The sequence below is a fragment of the Neoarius graeffei genome, chromosome 9 (genome assembly GCF_027579695.1).
Source record: "Neoarius graeffei isolate fNeoGra1 chromosome 9, fNeoGra1.pri, whole genome shotgun sequence".
NCBI lineage: Eukaryota > Metazoa > Chordata > Actinopteri > Siluriformes > Ariidae > Neoarius > Neoarius graeffei.
Genome location: NC_083577.1, coordinates 60,390,016 through 60,410,529, shown reverse-complemented (window position 1 = coordinate 60,410,529; position 20,514 = coordinate 60,390,016). Strand labels below are relative to the sequence as shown.

Here is a 20,514-nt window from a genome sequence, read left to right as displayed (position 1 = left end):
CATGTGAAACCGAGACCTGCTTTCAGACGACCTCAGGCATTGCCACCACCTACCTTTCGCAGCGCCCCTTCCTACCACCGCCATACAGCAGCAGCCTTCCAGCAGCCTCAGCGGAGGCAAACAGAACATGGCTTTCCCCAGTGTGGAACACGTGGCAGACCCCCTACCTCTTTTCCAAGGGTGACTCACAGCCGTCCCCCCAAAGCTGCACACCACCCACAGTCACGAGACTGATGGTGCGTGGCCGGCGGCAGGGCATTTTACTCCTCAACAGCTGGAGTATTGGGGCTCAACAACACCAAACCTGTGGGTCCTGAACACCCTCAAAGGTGGCTATCGCCTTCAATTTCGCCGCCGGCCTCCTCTAAACTTAGGGCTATGTGTCACGCGTGCTCAAAGCCCGGAACCACATTCTGCCCTACTATCAGAAATTCAGTCCCTCTTAAACAAAGATGCCATAGAAGAAATAGACCCCCAGACATGTCGGGGTGTGTTCTCCACCTACTTTGTCGTACCCAGGAAAGATGGCGGGCTCCGGCCAATACTAGACCTATGCCATCTAAACACTTACCTCAAGCAGCTGCCCTTTCGTATGCTGCATACTTCGGACATGCTCCACTCAGTGGAGGTGGGAGACTGGTTCATTACAGTGGATCTACGAGACGAGTATTTTCACGTACCCATTCATCCTCAGCACCATCTCTTCCTTCATTTCCATTTCGAAGCTTGCTTGTTCCAGTTCAAGGTGCTTCCTTTTGGGCTATCACTGGGCCCCCGGGTCTTTACCAGGTGCATGTGCGAAGCCCTGTCTCCATTACATCACCAGGGCATCCGCATCCTACCCTATCTGGATGACTGGCTGCTTTGTGCACGGTCCCCAGAGCAAGCGGCTGTGAATGCTCAGATACTACTCAATCATGTTTCAGCTCTCGGTTTGACGGTGAACTTCGAGAAGAGCACACTGGAACCGACTCAGACCATCAACTTCATAGGCATTCACCTGAATGCATTCACGCTACAAGCGTGCCTGACTCAGGGAAGAATTTGCAACATACTGGGGCTGGCCACACGAGTCCAGTCAAGTCGGCCCGTCCGCTATGGCCTGCTGCTGTATCTTGCAGGCATGTTGGCAGCTGCAGCACCTGTTATTACATTAGGCAGGCTTCATCTCCGGCCTTTCCAATCATGGCTGAGGGCCAAGAGACTCTCAGCTCAGACCCAAAAGTGTGTGCTGGTGTTGATGACACCAAAGGGCATTGCCTCTCTGAAGCAGTGGGCACTGAGATCTTTTCTTCTGAGGGGAGTCACACTGGGACCACCCCCAGCTCAGAGGGAGGTCATCACCACGGATGCCAGTCAACACAGCTGGGGCGGAGTGTGGAATCACCAGGGGATTCATGGTGTGTGGCAGGACAGGTTCTGGTCCTGCCACATAAACTATCTGGAACTGTGGGCTGTCTGGCTGACGCTACAGCACTTCAGAGGACAGCTGGAACGCAAACATGTCCTTATTCGGTTGGACAACACTCCAACAGTATATCACATCAACCACCGGGGGGGACGAGGTCCTCCTTGGTGAACACCCTAACCAGGCAGATCTGGCTATGGGCGGATGCACACCTGCTATCTCTGAGGGTGATACATGTGGCCGGGAAGAAGAATTGTGTAGTGGACACTCTCTCTCGGGGTGGGCCCCTCATGGGGGAGTGGCACCTGAATGAGGAGGTAGTTCAGATGATTTGGAAAACATATGGACAAGCAGAGGTGGACCTATTTGCCACCAGAGAGACGACACACTGTCCAAAGTAGTTCTGCCTGCGGGGCGAGCCTGGGTCCCTGGGGCAGGATGCGTTGGCCCATCAGTGGCCAAACCTGAGGCTGTATGCATTCCCTCCATTCCCACTGATATGGCAGATACTCAAGCGCATACAGACGACCAACCAGCCTGTGCTTCTGGTCACGCCATACCGTGTATACAGTCCCTGGTTTTATCTTCTGAAAGCACTGTTGACAGGTCCACCCAGCCCTCTACCAGTCAAAACAGACCTGCTGACCCAGTTGAATGGCAGTCTGTGGCACAGACACCCTCAGAGACTGAAGCTCTGGGTCTGGCCCTTGGGGGCTCATCCAGCATACTGGAATGTTCACAGGGGGTCAGGAACACTCTTCTAAATGCTCGTTCTCCATCTACATGCCTGTTGTATAGTGGCAGATGGAAATATTATTCAGCATGGTGTTCTGAACGCAGTATTGACCCAGTGGCAAGTACTTTGAAGAACATTTTGGAATTTCTGCAGGGCCTTTTGGAGGCTGGTCGCTCTGCATTGACCCTGAGAGGATATGTGGCTACGATGTCAGCCTACAGAGGTCCAATTGATGGGCACCCTGTTGGGGCGCATAAGATGATTGTGACCTCCCTGAAAGGTGCAAAACGTTTGAATCCACCTCGCAAATGCGTCGTACCTCAGTGGGACCTCCATGTTGTGTTGAACAGTCTCTGTAGCCCTCCATACGAACCTCTGGGGAGTGCTGACATTAAGTGGCTTTCAATGAAGACTGCTTTCCTGATTGCAGTGTCCTCAGCGAAAAGGGTAAGAGAGCTGCAAGCACTCTCTGTCAGCCCACTGTGTCTGCAGTGGGGGCCAGAGATCTCACGAGTAACGTTGTGGCCGAACCCTACTTTTCTACCTAAAGTGTTGGGTCCAGATTTTGTTAACAGGCCTCTGATTATTCCTACTTTAGATCCTTCAGATAATACACTGAACATGGACCTTTGTCATGTTAGGGCACTTAGGCAGTATGTGACAGCCACAGCAGACTGGTGAACCACTGACCAATTGTTTGTGTGCTTCAGTGACAGATGTAAAGGAGCGGCCTTGTCTAAGGATAGGTTGGCTCATTGGATTACAGACACTATATCTTACGCTTATTTTTCTACAGGCCATGACATGCCGACGGCAGTGAAATGTCACTCCACTCGTTCTGTGTCTACCTCTTGGGCTGCCCTGAAGGGTGTGAGTCTATTGGATATTTGTTCGGCTGCAACCTGGACGTCGGCCTGCACATTTTCCAGGTTCTACAGGATAAATGTTGCTACTAGTTCTTCATCATGCATGCAGGCTGTGTTTAGCGCTGCTCCATCTGTTCATTAGCTGTGGACAACAGCAGTTTCTTTCATGGGAGGTGTGAGCTTTACAGCCTCCACCAGTTCTTGATTGTTACAAATACAATAATAGAAGTGTAACTAATCTGACTTGTTCAATAAAGTGAAGTCAGTAACATAACACTAGTCTGTGGTGTTTTTTCCTTTGTTATGTCTTATGTATTAGTTGGGCCCTCATGACAGCTTGGACATTAGTCTTCCACACAGTCTAAACTGCTCCATCTGGCGGTCTGGAGACAAGGAAGTACAACCCCGATTCCAAAAAAGTTGGGACAAAGTACAAATTGTAAATAAAAACAGAATGCAATAATTTACAAATCTCAAAAACTGATATTGTATTCACAATAGAACATAGACAATATATCAAATGTCAAAAGTGAGACATTTTGAAATTTCATGCCAAATATTGGCTCATTTGAAATTTCTTGACAGCAACACATCTCAAAAAAGTTAGGACAGGGGCAATAAGAGGCTGGAAAAGTTAAAGGTACAAAAAAGGAACAGCTGGAGGACCAAATTGCAACTCATCTCATCCCATTCTCATTATCTCTAGCCGCTTTATCCTTCTACAGGGTCGCAGGCAAGCTGGAGCCTATCCCAGCTGACTACGGGCGAAAGGCGGGGTACACCCTGGACAAGTCGCCAGGTCATCACAGGGCTGACACATAGACACAGACAACCATTCACACTCACATTCACAACTACGGTCAATTTAGAGTCACCAGTTAACCTAACCTGCATGTCTTTGGACTGTGGGGGAAACCGGAGCACCCGGAGGAAACCCACGCGGACACGGGGAGAACATGCAAACTCCGCACAGAAAGGCCCTCGCCGGCCCCGGGGCTCGAACCCAGGACCTTCTTGCTGTGAGGCGACAGCGCTAACCACTACACCACCGTGCCGCCCAAATTGCAACTCATTAGGTCAATTGGCAATAGGTCATTAACATGACTGGGTATAAAAAGAGCATCTTGGAGTGGCAGCGGCTCTCAGAAGTAAAGATGGGAAGAGGATCACCAATCCCCCTAATTCTGCACCAACAAATAGTGGAGCAATATCAGAAAAGAGTTCAACAGTGTAAAATTGCAAAGAGTTTGAACATATCATCATCTACAGTGCATAATATCATCAAAAGATTCAGAGAATCTGGAAGAATCTCTGTGCGTAAGGGTCAAGGCCGGAAAACCATACTGGGTGCCCGTGATCTTCGGGCCCTTAGACGGCACTGCATCACATACAGGCATGCTTCTGTATTAGAAATCATAAAATGGGCTCAGGAATATTTCCAGAGAACATTATCTGTGAACACAATTCACCGTGCCATTCCCGTTGCCAGCTAAAACTCTATAGTTCAAAGAAGAAGCCGTATCTAAACATGATCCAGAAGCGCAGACGTCTTCTCTGGGCCAAGGCTCATTTAAAATGGACTGTGGCAAAGTGGAAAACTATTCTGTGGTCAGACGAATCAAAATTTGAAGTTCTTTATGGAAATCAGGGACGCCGTGTCATTCGGACTAAAGAGGAGAAGGACGACCCAAGTTGTTATCAGCGCTCAGTTCAGAAGCCTGCATCTCTGATGGTATGGGGTTGCATTAGTGCGTGTGGCATGGGCAGCTTACACATCTGGAAAGACACCATCAATGCTGAAAGGTATATCCAGGTTCTAGAGCAACATATGCTCCCATCCAGACGACGTCTCTTTCAGGGAAGACCTTGCATTTTCCAACATGACAATGCCAAACCACATACTGCATTAATTACAGCATCATGGCTGCGTAGAAGAAGGGTCCGGGTACTGAACTGGCCAGCCTGCAGTCCAGATCTTTCACCCATAGAAAACATTTGGTGCATCATAAAACAGAAAATACGACAAAAAAGACCTAAGACAGTTGAGCAACTAGAATCCTACATTAGACAAGAATGGGTTAACATTCCTATCCCTAAACTTGAGCAACTTGTCTCCTCAGTCCCCAGATGTTTACAGACTGTTGTAAAGAGAAAAGGGGATGTCTCACAGTGGTAAACATGGCCTTGTCCCAACTTTTTTGAGATGCTTTGTTGTCATGAAATTTAAAATCACCTAATTTTTCTCTTTAAATGATATATTTTCTCAATTTAAACATTTGATATGTCATCTATGTTCTATTCTGAATAAAATATGGAATTTTGAAACTTCCACATCATTGCATTCCGTTTTTGTTTACAATTTGCACTTTGTCCCAACTTTTTTGGAATCGGGGTTGTAGAACGCTGGTTACGTAGGTAACAGTGGTTCTACGACTGGTGGAAGACCGCCAGATAGACCAGTCACTCAGGACTCTGGTTCTGGCGAGAAAGGCTCCAGGCAATGATAGACGTGCATGCTACTGTTTTATCATTTAGGGCACGTCATACGTCACGAGTTGACAACTTGGGTATAAATTCTCTGCAAGAGATGCAGCTAGCGCAAGGAGTTTCACACAGTCTAAACTGTGCCATCTGGCGGTCTTCCACCAGTTGTAGAACCACGGTTACCTACGTAACCAGTGTCTGTCTCTATGTGTCAGCCCTGTGATGATCTGGCAACTTGTCCAGGGTGTACCCTGCCTCTTGCTCATAGTCAGCTGGGATAGGCTCCAGCTTGCCTGCGACTCTGTACAGGATAAGTGGTTATGCATAATGGATGGATGGATTAAACTATAATAAGCGTGCACACACACACACACACTTGTTTAGATTACTGAACTTTGTTGAATGTTAGGGTCATTTTTGTGACTATGACTAGTCAAAAGCAGTTCTGTATTACATACATTTGCCAAGAGGGACCAAGATATTCCAGTTTTAGCCTCCAGACATTGCTGCTTCCCACTAATTCTCTTTGACTCCCAGCTTGCTACTTTGGTTTGTCTGTACCTTTCTCTTTGGATATCTGGAGTCTTCTAGCCAGTTCCTCTTGACTGCCTCTCTGTCCTGTTTAAAGGTTGAGAATGATAATTGCAGTTGCTACAGGAATGGGTTTTCTACAGTCTACTCGACGACATTAAATGTGCCCGTTGTGCATGTTTTAGAGCCAACATTTTATATTTATTTTTATTGATAAGCTTTTGATAAGAGGTTTAATGCATGGACCATATACATACATAGTATATTTGTAACTGTAATGCATGTATTCAGTTTTAGATCTATAGTTGTGTAGTATATCATGGCCATTACTTGTAGTTTCATACCCAAGCAAAACAAAGAAATTAAGAAAGAAATAATTTGTAGAGATTGCTATCCTGACACACAATTGGAGCTATACCCGAATGGGAATATAAACATAACAGTTGGACACACACACACACACACACACACACACACACACACCCCTCCATAATTATCGGCACCCCTTGTAAAGGTTAGTAAAAAATGTTAGGGAAAAAATCCCCCTTTTAGTGCAGCAGCATCATCTCACACTGAAAAAAAAGAGAAAAAGCCAACCTTTAATTGGAATAATTATTTTCAACAAAAACACATGAACACATGTGTCACTATTACTGGTATTAACATTTTATAAGGTTGGAGAATACAGAGCAGGCCATCTGAGACCATTCCTCTTTACACAGTCTCTCCAGATCATCCAGGATTCTCGGCCCTCTCTTGTGCTCTCTCCTCTTCAGCTCAGCCCACAGGTTTTCAATGGGGTTCAGGTCAGGGGACTGAGATGGCCACAGGAAAAGGCTGAGTCTGTGGTCAGCTAAACTTTTTTGTGTTGATTTGGACATATGCTTTGGATCATTGTCCTGCTGGAAAATTCAACAAAGATCCAGTTTTAGTTCCTGGCAGAGGCAGCTAGATTCTGATTTAAAATGTCCTGGAGAACAAGGGTTCCAGGGCCTTTGGAAGAAAAACAGCCTCAAAACATCACAGAACTTCCACCATATTTTACAGCTGGGATCAGGTTATTTTCATTATAGCCATCCTTCTTTTTACACCAAACCCACCGTGACTATTTATTACCAAAACCTCCATTTTTGTTACATCAGACCATAGAACATGTTTCCACTCAAAGTTGTAGTAGTGTTTTGCAAACCCCAGATGGTTAACTGACAGAAAAGACTTTTTTTCTGGCCTACCTTCCAAATAATATGTTGACAAGGAGGTGGCATCTGATGGTGGTTTTGGAGACTTTGAAACTCCAAGATTTTACTTTTTCTTATAATTCATCAACAGTGATCACTGGAGTTTTTTTTTTTTTTTGCCTTTCTTACCATCCTCACTGTACATGGGTGCAAAGTAAACTTGGGTCCTCTCCCAGGCAAGTTTGTAACAGTTCCAGTTGATATCCACTTTTTTATTATTACCCCAACAATGGAAATGAGCATTTTCAGGCAAGTAACTATTTTTTTATAACCATTCCCTGACTTATGAAGGTCGACACACTTCTCCCTCATTTGGTTTGTGTGTTCTCTTATCTTTCCCATGTCAACGGATGACTAAGGGAATAATATTTTTCCCTCAGTTAATCAGAAAGTCATGGATTACAGCTTGAAAGTTCCGACACACTCCAATCAACTCAAAAATGTACAATTTAAATGAGAAACGTGCTTCAGTTATATTGTGTTCACTATAATTTCCAAGGATTGCCAGTAATAGTGACACGTGTTTTTATTTAAAATAATTATTTACACACACACACACACACACACACACACACACACACACACACACACACACACACACACACACACACACAATCAAAAGTTCCGATGCACCTTCTAATTCAACGGTTATTGCTTATTTTTATTAATTATAAGGCACTTCATGTGTTAAAGTAATGATGGATGTTGTTTCTCTTTATTTAGTTGAGTGGTTCTTGACATAATATGGATTACTATAGTTGTGGAATAGTGCTATTGACTGTATTTTTTTATTATTTACTATTTACTGTTTGATCTCAAACTCATTACAAAGGCAAGAAACTGCACTAATTAACTTTTGACGATGCACCTGTTAATTGAAAAGCATTCCAGGTGACTACCTCATGAAGCTGGTTAAGATAATGCCAGTAGTGTGCAAAACATCATTGAGGTAAACGGTGGCTACTTTGAAGAATCTCAGATATGAAATATGTTTTGTTTTTAACACTTTTTTGTTTCCCACATACTTCCATATATGTTCCGTATGTTATTTCATAGTTTTGATGTCTTCAATATTGTTTTACAATGTAGAAAATAGTCAAAATACAGAAAAACCTATGAATGAGAAGATTTGTCCAAACTTTTGACTGGTACAGTATTTCAAAGATCATTAATTGTTTATGAAGCTATTTTGATCCTCTGCATTATAGATTGAGACATTGTAAAAAAAAAAAAAGAGTATGTCAACTGACCAATTATATTTATGCTAGCAATTTTAATTTGCACAGCAGGAGCTCGGATAAAGGATATGCATCATTAGAACAACATGAAAACAGAAGGACGAGGAAACTGGGAATAAATACAGTTTATACATAGTCACAGGGATATATGAAGGCTTATTGGGTATGCTGGGAGGATTTTATTGCTGACATATGAGGACTATAAGTAGTGATAATTTATTATTAGTTTTAAACTCCACTTTATAAAAAATATAGTTTTAAAAAGGAATGATTTCCACACACAAAATTAAACTATTTTGTCAGTGGGGATGTCTCCTCATATGAACAGCTCTCATCGGCAAAAGTAACACAGTATAGTCACACTGTTTAGTCATAGAAATTAGTCCTACTAATGGTACTGTATTTGATACTATACATGGGAGAAGCCATGGCCTAATGGTTAGAGAAGCAGCTTTGGGACCAAATGGTCGCTGGTTTGATTCCCTGGACCAGCAGGAATGGCACCTGCACCTCAGGCTGCTTTGAGTATGATGTACATCACTGGGATAAGAGTGTCTGTTAAATGCTATTAACATAACAATGTCCTACCAGTAGAAATATAATAAACATGTTTGACACTAATATTTGGGAAATAAAGTAACTTGTTATCATCAAGTACTTTCAAAAGCTTGATTGGCGGCGTAACTGGCTATATTTATACCATGATTCATGATTATTCAAGTTCATGATTGCTGCTTACCACGGGAAGATAAAACATCCAGTTGTAAAGGTCTCCAAGGATAAAAGAACCACAGGATCTCACAGAACTTCAATAAAATTGTATACTGATTTGTCCTGGACTGTCAAGGTGATGCTGTAGTGGTGTCAATAAATGTTTCTTTGGTAATATTAGAAGATAAGGACATGAATAATAACAGCATTTTCACCAGTTTGAAGAACCACTAGTTGGTGGACCTGCATCCATCATCCATGTTTGCTCTAGTTGGCATACAAAAGTTTGTATTCACTTGTAGAAAAAGGTAAAATCTTAAGGGTTCTCCAGTTATCCCTCTAGAGCAACCCTTAATTATGCTGTGTAGAACCATACAGAGCTTTTCTTCATCAGAAAGGGTTCCAACTATAGTCCTATTAGGTAGGAAGCAAAGACATCATTAAAGAACCCTTTTCTAAGAGTGTACACGACAACTACAGTTCAGCCTCTGAATTGTCTGGAAATTCATTACACTCTCAGGCCTTCAAGACCTCTACACAGAAATTACAGTAGCTTTCTGTCCTAATTTCGTGTCCCGAAACGCTTATGAAGTTTTGTACAATGGCCATCTCATTCCATAAGGACAATCCATATTTTTGCAGTAAGGTCTCTTTCACTGTGTACCAGAGAACAGCTTAAAAAGTTCAGCCAGGAAGCCTATTAATTATGATGTATATTCTTTTCAGGAATCTATATTGTGAGCAATTCTGCTACATTCATTTTTATCCCGGATTGTTTTGGTCTCCAGGTGACTTAATGAAGAAGTTAATCTAAAGAAAAAAAATCATGTTGCGGTTCTGTACAGGTACTGAGTTTACTGCAAACCCCAACAAATGAAGGAGTATAACTTTCACAGGATTTTTTTTTTAAAGTTACACAAATGAATTAAATGCAACTTAGTAGAGTTAAACAGCTCAATCTTTTTAAACATGTTTTCACTAAAACAGACAAATATGACTTTTGCATTGTCCATAAAAATAGTATGGGGGCAAATCACCTTAAATTTAAATACAGCACCACCTTTATAAAATGAGCCAACTTTATGGACATCCATATATTTTAAATTATCGATTGATTTAAAGCTGTGCCAGCCAACTTATCCAAACTTCAGATGCCATCGCCTGTGATATGCACATGGCTAATATTATGGTATACTATCTTCCCTTTAGCTATAATAATATTAGGTTGTTAACTATGAAGTAAAAGTTGGTATCAAACAATATAGTAATAATTATTCCATTTATATAAACTAACACTTCTACATTGATGTTATGTTTACTTTAAGGGCTTGCTAAAACCACAAAGTGGATTATAAGATCTTAAACTGTATTTCCCCCTCACCCTGATGTGAAACCTTCTTACTACTCAACAGTAAGTGGACGAACAAGTTCTTTATTTTTACACAGCAATTTAACAGCTTGTTTTCAATATAGCATGCTAAAACACCCCACAAGGAGCGAAAACTGACACTTTCCTTCAACAAAAGCTATTAAATATATATATTTACAATCAATGTGAGCTCTTCCACCGAAGACAAAGATCTTTAGCACAAGTTCAAAACTTGCTAGTGATATATGGGCAGCACAGGGATATGAAACATCCTTCAAAGTCCCCATGAGAGCTGATGGACAGACTTGAAATCATATTTACAAGTCCAGAAATGTAGCTTCCAGAGTAGTGCGACTTTTCACGCCTTAAAAAGAAACAACTTGCATTGGTTGTTAAGAAAGCTGAAACATTTAAGAAAGTCCACTTGATGCCCTGTGCGCTGTCAGGAGTACCGGATACCGCACCAGTCGCTCTTTTAGTCCTTTATATGTGTCTCGTGTCTTCCCGTTTAACGTGTTCGGCGCTCTTTTCGTGAGGTTTGGCTTTCTTGTTCTGATGTGTTTTCACGTGCTTGGCCAAGTGGTCGCTCCTCATGAACCTCTTGCAGCAGTCGGGACAGGCGAAGCGCTTCTCTCCGGTGTGCGTCCTCAGGTGCCTCTGCAGCTCGTCGGACCGGGTGAAACTTTTCCCGCAGAAGAGCCAGTTGCACACGAACGGCCTCTCTCCGGAGTGCCAGCGAAGGTGCGCTTTTAGGTGCGAAGTCTTGCCATAAACTTTGCCGCAGCCGGGAACGTGGCACACGTGCTGCTTCTTTTTACCCGGTTCATCGCTCGAGTTGGACGACTGACAGTTCGGGCAGCGACACCTGCGGCACCGGCGCGCTGAAGCGAGAGGGGATTTGGGGTGCAGAAGAGCAGCGATCTGACTCTGGTATTGCGCCAAGTCCGTGTGGCCAAGCATTAAACCCCTCTGAAGAGGAAAACGGTGAGGAGCCAGGGACGACGGGTGACTTACAGCGTTGCCCTGCTGCAAACTCCACCACGGGATGTCCTCGGCCGGATTTGGGGACAGCTGTCTCTGCTGTTGGGGCACCAGGCCCGAGTGGCCAGCTACAAAAGTTGGCACGGCGGGTGGCATGGGCGCTGGAGCCGTGTACGTCACAGCGGGGACGTAAGTCGGCGGACACGTGGCCTGTAATGACTGCACGGAGCAGGGCAGCATCTTGACCGGTGAAAAATCGTAAGGGTACGAGGGCTCTGCCGGAGGGGTTAAGGGCAGCTCATGGGGAGAGCTGTAGGAGCCTTGGAGATGAGCGGAAAGTGGCGCTTTAGATGATAGTCCGAAAGAGGAACTGCTGGAAAGAGCGGGCTGAGGATTCGCCTCGTTACTCCACGGATGGAAAATGCGCGATGGAGAGCCCAGGGTCGCGTCGTACGGAACTTGGATGAATTCAGCTGGGTTGGATGCGTGGTGGTGGTGGTGATGGTGGTGATGATGGTGCCCGATCCGGTTACACGTGGCTGCTAAAAGCGCCAGAGGTGAATGCTTGTTGTTCTCAGGTGAAGAGTTTGGAGTACGGTCCTGGATGATCCAGAAAGAAGAAGACATGTTATAAAGTTAGCATATGAGGAGACAATGGAGAGAGAGAGAGAGAGAGAGAAAAAAAAAAGTCCGATGCCCAACTTTGCCATACAGAACCTCTGATATGCTGCCAGTTTTAACACAAAACGGATGCAAGTTTATTAAAAAAAAGAGTGGAGTTAAATAAAAGACGTGTTTATTGGTGTATAAAATAAAAGTGCTCTCACAAATCGAGGAAAATGATTGCAAACCGATCAAAATTCGTGTAAATCTGTATTATCCACTATATCAGCCACTTTTCTAACAGATATATATATATATTTTTAAAATGTCACACGAACCTGCAGAAACGCCTGTAGACTGTCGTTCCTCAGCACCGCCACCGCTGCCATGGCCAACTTTGTCTGTCTTTGCGCTTTTCCTTACAGTGTCAGGCGAAGAGTCGCAGCGCTGGGAAACACAAAAGCGTGCTCCTGTAGAAAAGTGCAGTCCCTGCGCTTCCTCTCCTCCAGATATCCTTGGACCATCTGAGGGACTGAAGGATCACTTCTTAGGATTTGATAAGGACTTTGGTGGGCCGCCAGCCAGTCAGGAGGAAGATTTATTACTTTGAAGTTTGCCGCTGCCCAATCATCAAAGAATAGCGGCTCTTTGAGAGCGGGAAGCAAATCCTTTGAATCCACAAAGCTCCTATGGTGTGTTTGTTGGTCTGGATAAAAGGGCTGATTATTAGGGGGGATGGGCAGGGTGGAGATAAAGGCGGGACAATTAATGAAGTAATCACTATGTGGGAAATGTATATACACAAATAATTGGATTTTCTTGATCAAAGAGCCCTCTCGGCGCGGGGAGCCCGGTATTGGATGGCGGAGTCACCCGATCCCCCCATGCTGTAATTAAGGATTTGTAGCGCTGCCCGTCGCCACAATGCCCCCGTGTTATCTGCACAAATCTATTGGTACGAGCCTTGTTAGATAGCTTCATGGGGGGAGGCGAAAGAGACAGCATAATGCGATTCAACACAAAGTTAATCAGGATTCGACCCATTTGTTTCTAAAACAAGCCATAACAGGGAAAACTCAGAACACCAGCTCTTGTTAAAACTCTTAACATAAAGTAAGGTATAAGAAATAAAAAAAAAGGGGGGCATCCTTCAGGCTTCTTCGTTTTGACCCTAATGTCAAAAGAAATCATTAATTATCAATCAATCAATCACTTCAAATGGTATAAAACAAACATACTACAGTATTAACTTAAGAAGAAGAAGAAGAAGAAGTGCTCACACAGTCATCCCTAATTGAAAGCCACTGTATGGGAATTCTCATGAACAAATGACAAATGATGCCTCAGTAGTCCACTTGTCAAGTGATTAAGGTGTCATAGTTGACTAGCTCTGCTAATTAAAGGCGTCAAAGTGTCAAAAAGCATGACATTTTTCTTTTGGCGTTTCCTTGAAAAGTTGAGCCTGAATCCCAAATGGCTCCCTATTAGACACGTAGTTGCTATCTAGGGTGTAAAAGCTAGTATTTAATAGCCTATATTGAAATTATAGACAGCAGGGTGCTATTTGGAATCCAGTTTAAGATACTCTGAGGGAGGAGATTCAATCTTTAGTGAAAGGAAACAGTTTTCCAATCACCCACCCACTTCTCCACCTACTTGTCTACACATCAGCTATCTAAGCAACCCAATCTCAAGTGGTCCAACTGTCGTATTAAGCAGTATCAAACGCACTACAATATTAAACAGTAAAAGCCATTTTAGTCAATTTGACATAAAATTTACTATGGTAGTGCTTTCAGTATAGTCAATGATCTTTATATATCTTATCGTACCATGCAACTAATCCATATGTATGCCCTATACATTTAACAACAAGGTATCATGCTAAATAAAAATAATGTGCAGCATTTCAGTCATTCGATAGTTAAACGACTAATGGCAATGTGAAACAAACAAGTGAGAAGTAAACTTAGCATCAAACTTAAAAAATGTGCTCAGTTTGCTCTATTATATGGTGATAGAGATTTTTTTTTTTTAAATTTTGCATTTCTGTAAGGACTCCTAAGTTTTCAGTGATTAATGTGGAAGTGGATTGCTTCCTTTGAAGGGATTATTGTATTCCCAGTCAAGGGGTGAACTGGGGATTCCTACTGGGCACAGGGCAATCTCAACTTTCCTGCAATGGATGCATAACGTTACAACATTTCTTTCTATTGGCTCTTCATCTTTAACAGTATGAAGTATAGAACTATAATCATCAGGTGAATCGGAGACATTTTTGAGAAATGGCAAAGTTTAATTAAGGCAAATTTGCATGTAACTGATTGAAATTTGGTACATGCAAATGTCTTAAAACAGGCACTTAAACGACATATCCAGAATAATCAGCTACAATCAGTCTTTACTTGTCACTTATAAGTGTATAGGGTTTTATCTTATGAAAGAGACAGAACTAACAGTGTATTACACTATAAGCATTATAGTGTAATATTACACAAGCATTATAGTCCAGTGGCTATAACAACAACGGATATAACATTAAGGACATTGCTGCTGATTGGTAAGGTCATGAGATATTTCTATTAAAAACAAAACAAAAAAACCCATGAAGTGCAAAAGCTTTCTATGAACTCACAACTTTGCACTCCACAGAATGTTTTGTTACAAACAGCTGCAAATGTGATGTATCTACTTTTTCACTCCTACAGCTTCCAAATCACTTTAAAACAAACAGAAAAAAAAACATTTATTACAATATGTGAATAAAAACCTTGCATAGAATATAACATTTATCGCCTGAAGTTAAACTAAAAACATATCTTTTCATGCTTGCTTTTTGAACATTTCCTATAATAATAATAATAATAATAATAATAATAATAATAATAATAATATCTCTTAGTATTGTTATTTATTAATTGGGCCCTGTCTGTACTTTTAGTTTTTTGTTATTTTATAATTTTATTCTTTTGTACCTATAGAACATTGGGCAACTGTTTTTGTTGTAAATGTGCATTGTAAATAAGACTTACTTACATACACCTGACCATCATCACCCATATGTGATTCTTCCCGAAACTGTTGTGTTGTAGGAAGAAAAAAATTGTAAATTGCATTTGTGTGCTGTAGAATTACAATTTCCCTTCACTGGAACTGACAGGCCCAAACCTGCTCCAGCATGATAACGCTCCTGTGCACAAAGTGAGCTCCATGAAGATATGGTTTTCAGATTGGAGTGGATGAACATGAGTGCGCAAAGCCCTGACCTCAACCCAACTGAACACCTTGGGGATGAACAGGAACACTGACTGCACTCCAGGCTTCCTGGCCTGACGTCAGTTCCTGACCTCATTAATCCTCTTGTGGCTGAATAATCATGAATCTGCACAGCCACACTCCAAAATCTAGTGGAAAACCTTCCCAGAAGAGTGGAGCTTATAATAACAGCAAAGAGGGATAAAAATCTGGAATGGGATGTTCAGTGAGCACATATAGGCGTGATAATCAGGTGTCCACAAACGTTTTGCCATATATTTTGGAAGAAAATTCCATCTCTGTAATAACTATTCACATTTATATACTGTATGCTTTTAATGGATTATAATACTAGACTCTAGTAATAAAGTATAGAGTGTCCAGAATACTTCTGGGGGAAAAGTCTTGCCAGTAATCATAATGATACAGAACATTCATTAGTAAGAATTTTATTTATTCATTTTTCATTGCCAGTGTAGTACAAAACACAGATTATGAAAAAAAGTGTGCATACAAGCACTGACCTCAGACAATAAGTGGCAATAATCACATAAGACCAAAGCTTTATTTAACAGTCTTTTCAGTGTTAGTATGCCAAAACCCAGTCACAACTCAATCCCAGAACCCAATCAAATATATATTTTCCACAGGGCAACATAGTACGGCTCAGCATATTACCCATAATCCTCCATGTTGTTGCTATTTCCATTGCCAAGATAGCTGTAATGTAACTACAGTAATTACTACCTGCGCTGAATTTGGTTACCCTTTGTACTCCGGTACCATGCAAGCAAGCCAGGACATAAGGGTGGAGCTAAAAATAGTGAAGGGTATTGACTGATCAAACACAGTTGCACAAACATCTTGATTATGTCTGTGGCTGGAATAGCATTACCAGCATAAGTAAGGTAGCGTAATGTCTGTCTTCAGAGCAAGTTGGCTGCTTATCATCTTCAATAAACACAAAAGCATTGTCATATTTACTTGACTGCCATTAAAATTAACTTTCTTTCTTGTGCTTAACATTCACTAGAAAAATGCAGCAGTGCCACATGCAATCTAACATTAAATGAGGAATGTTTATTTTTATTTCAAATTCATTTTTATTTGAATCTTAACTGGTATTTTAGTACTTATTCCCATCATTTCAACAACAGAGATGCTCCAGAGAAACTCCTACTTTCATGGTTAGGGTTACTAAATGGGATAACAACATGCATTCGCCTGGGATACAGATAGTTCTGGGTTTGCATTTGTGTTTACTGAGCTGTGGTAAGGCATGTTGTTTGGTGGAGAAGCCCTAGTTAAACAGAACGAATAAACTATAAGAAAAATATAACAATAAGTTTAGGAAATGAATAAAATGTATAATGCCATAAAAATTAAAGTGAAAGATAAAAGAGCATGTTCGATGAACAGAATCTTTTTTTTCAGCAAGTGGCAAGAAAAAAATATTATTACTGAAGCAGAATAGACAAAGACTGACAATTAATCCACATATCTGAAAGTTAAATAGTACATTGACGATCCCATTATCCATACCAAAGATGACATAATAAACACTTAAAATAATAATGATTTACACTATAATATACAATATCCACCTACTGGTTAGGTCTTGAAGATTTCAATCTCTGTGTGGAGGCAGTGAGAGAGAGAGAGAGAGAGAGAGAGAGAGAGAGAGAGAGAGAGAGAGAGAGAGATTAATTAATCAGGATGAGAAATGATCGACACGTGACTTTATTTAAACTACATGAGCGTTCATTTAAACTGTATCTAAAGCACACACAGTGATTAACACATTTTACTGATAAGCACCACTTGGTTATCACCAAGTTTGAAGATTTAAAAAAAGAAAAAAAAGAAAATGATATTTAGCTTCCTTATTTGGTTCTCTTGCTTGAAAAGGTCCAAGTGAATAAATTGTCTTTTTATGTTTTATGAACAGACTGCAGGAAAAAAAAAGGAAAAATTGGTTCCACATCTGTCTCACACACAAGAAAGGGAGCATGGGAAAGAGAGAGCCAGAACAGGAAAGATGGAAAGAGAGAAGTGAGAGAAGTGAGAGAGAGAAATGCTTGGGGCTACTGGGTACTTGAGCTGCTGTAATGGTGTCTCGTATGAGAAAACATCTGTGAATTTCCTCAGTGATCTACAACAAAGTCTAACTCAGAGCAGTCACTCAGTGAGCCTTTGAAGTCATTGCCTGACAGAAAGCTGCCATTGTACTCAGGCTCCACAGCACAGTCCTGCACTCTCGACTCTCCAACATTTTCCCCTGAAATCTGATATGGCTGGCCCTCTTCAAGCTGCCAGGCAAAAGCTTGGCTGCATGTTTAAAGGTCAAACCCAGACAGACCTGGGGTCATGAGAGGAGGGAGAGGTCACAATCCCAACAGCAGCCACAGCTCTGTGTGTGGCAACATGACTGTGGGCTGCTGAGAGCTACCAGTGCAGGGTAATTGTTGAGGCCACATTCGATGTTAATCACTTTCAAAGTTGCTTCATTGTTTTTTTGGGTTTTTTTTGTAACCATCAAATTTACCTAACTCTCACAGCATCTCCCTTAACTAGCAAATTAAATTATACCTTATAACCATTGAACATAAAGCAACCTAAACTTACAGTAGCACATGGGAGGAAGGTACCATGACAAGTTAGTTTTGCGTGAGATCTTTGGCAAATCACAGGTTTATATCAAAGTGCTTGTGAAATACATTGTTTGTATTGTCACAGCTAAATCTATTCCTTGAAGTTTTGTGCAACAGGACAGAGGACACTGCATTTTGCGATGTATTGGTAATGTTACAAGCTGTATTTATCTTATTAACTTCAAGAGAGAACAAAAAAGAGAGGCTGCTGAGGGAATGCTTGTATGTTCTTTGTATGCAACCACGTGACCAAAACTGCTTGCATCACTGACTGCCGCCATGTTGGAGGATATATATTCCCTGTGATGACCTGGCGACTTGTCCAGGGTGTACCCCGCCTTTCGCCCGTAGTCAGCTGGGATAGGCTCCAGCTTGCCTGCGACCCTGTAGAAGGATAAAGCGGCTAGAGATAATGAGATTATTTATATATATATATATATATATATATATATATATATATATATATATATATATACACACACACACACACACACACACACACACACACACACACCGTTCAAAAGTTTGGGGTCACTTTGAAATTTCCTTATTTTTGAAAGAAAAGCACCGTTCTTTTCAATGAAGATCACTTTAAACTAATCAGAAATCCACTCTATACATTGCTAATGTGGTAAATGACTATTCTAGCTGCAAATGTGTGGTTTTTGGTGCAGTATCTCCATAGGTGTATAGAGGCCCATTTCCAGCAACTCTCACTCCAGTGTTCTAATGGTACAATGTGTTTGCTCATTGCCTCAGAAGGCTAATGGATGATTAGAAAACCCTTGTACAATCATGTTAGCACAGCTGAAAACAGTTTAGCTCTTTAGAGAAGCTATAAAACTGACCTTCCTTTGAGCAGATTGAGTTTCTGGAGCATCACATTTGTGGGGTCGATTAAATGCTCAAAATGGCCAGAAAAATGTCTTGACTATATTTTCTATTCATTTTACAACTTATGGTGGTAAATAAAAGTGTGACTTTTCATGGAAAACACAAAATTGTCTGGGTGACCCCAAACTTTTGAACGGTAGTGTATACACACATACATATACACACACACACGTGCGCACACAGTGGTAAGATATACAGTGGTAAGAATACAGACTGGAAGTGCATTTAGAAGGTTGTAGTCTTTCTCAAATCTATTTTAAAAATCATTTTGACTGCTTCAAAAGATAGGTATCTAACACACTATATAACATATTTAGTTATAAAAGAGCCCTCACCGGGCGAGGAGGCTGCAGTATTTGAGGTAGTGGATTAACATGAATCTTTGTCGATGGACTCTGTGATCGTTTGGGAAGATTTTTCAATAATTTTGCGTTTCTTTCTGCGCTCTGTAAACCTAGCATTTCGAGCTACTGCTTTAGTACCATTTTTGATTTTATTGTGGCCCATATTGTGTGTTGGAGCCCAGTCTGGATCAGTAAAATTGTAGAGATCAGCTGGTTTCCATAATGGAACAAAAAAGCAAAATAAAAGCAGTGTCATCAAAAATGATATACAACTCTTTTTAAAATGAAATAATCGTAGAAGCCTTTGATTGTCGGATCACACACTCAATGATCACGGCTTTGTCACATTTAACAGCAGCGAGTTTCTGCACGACCAGGCTATTAAACGATCTGATATTTCTTATATATTGCGATCTTTCATTAATAACTAGTTTGTAGCACTTACCATTGATAAAGCAAAAACCACACAAGTCTGCAGTGAACATTTTCTCATCGCTTAGATCAGCCCGATTTATGTTGAACACTCATTGATGTCTATGCTCCGTGGACGACTCTCTTGTTTTTTCTCCATGATTATTTATAATTGCTGGAATTCTAAAGAACTTATAAGTCCCCTTGTCTCCAATAGAGTTGTGTCTGCATCCAATTACAGCACAAAGAGTTGGCATAGCGAAGAAACAAAAGGAATTCTTGAGCGTAACAACCTCTTGAGCATATCGTCTATAGTAAATGTGCGCTGCATGAATTTGTGTATAATCCTCCAACATGGCCCACTTCCGGCTCAAAGCCTCATGCATAATTAGCTATGATGTCACGTGCAAACGAAGAATAGCCACTATAACGTAAGTGACAGGAATTAATTTCTTTCACAAATGTTCCACAACCCTATAAATATAAATGGGTAAAAAGTATGAAATGTGTATTATTTAAGAAATAAAATAATTGCAATTTTCTGTCAAAATGCTGTAGTATAAGAGGATTAAAATACTTTGAGATGTGCTGTTACTGGAAAATAAATCAGCTTTGGAGTAGTAACAGCCCTGCTATGAATGACTAAGATTGTGATTTCCAGCAGGCTGCTTTGTGATCTTATAACCCTTAGATATAGCCACGCATATTCCGGGCTGTAATACTGTTGCCTCTTAAAGAGCAGTAGGAGGTTCCTCCTCTGAAAAGCTAATAATAAAAGAGACTATCTTTCGATT

General features: G+C 41.4%; 1 protein-coding gene across 1 annotated transcript; it reads right to left on the bottom strand.

The window, feature by feature from the left end:
• Positions 1 to 10,493: 10,493 nt before the first annotated feature.
• Positions 10,494 to 12,675, bottom strand: sp5a (Sp5 transcription factor a). Its single transcript, XM_060928788.1, has 2 exons — positions 12,504 to 12,675; positions 10,494 to 12,162 (listed from the first exon to the last, which is right to left on the bottom strand). Exons 1-2 carry the CDS (start codon positions 12,552 to 12,554, stop codon positions 11,065 to 11,067), a joined length of 1,149 nt encoding a protein of 382 aa, XP_060784771.1. The 5' UTR covers positions 12,555 to 12,675; the 3' UTR covers positions 10,494 to 11,064.
• Between the last annotated feature and the right edge of the window lie 7,839 nt (positions 12,676 to 20,514).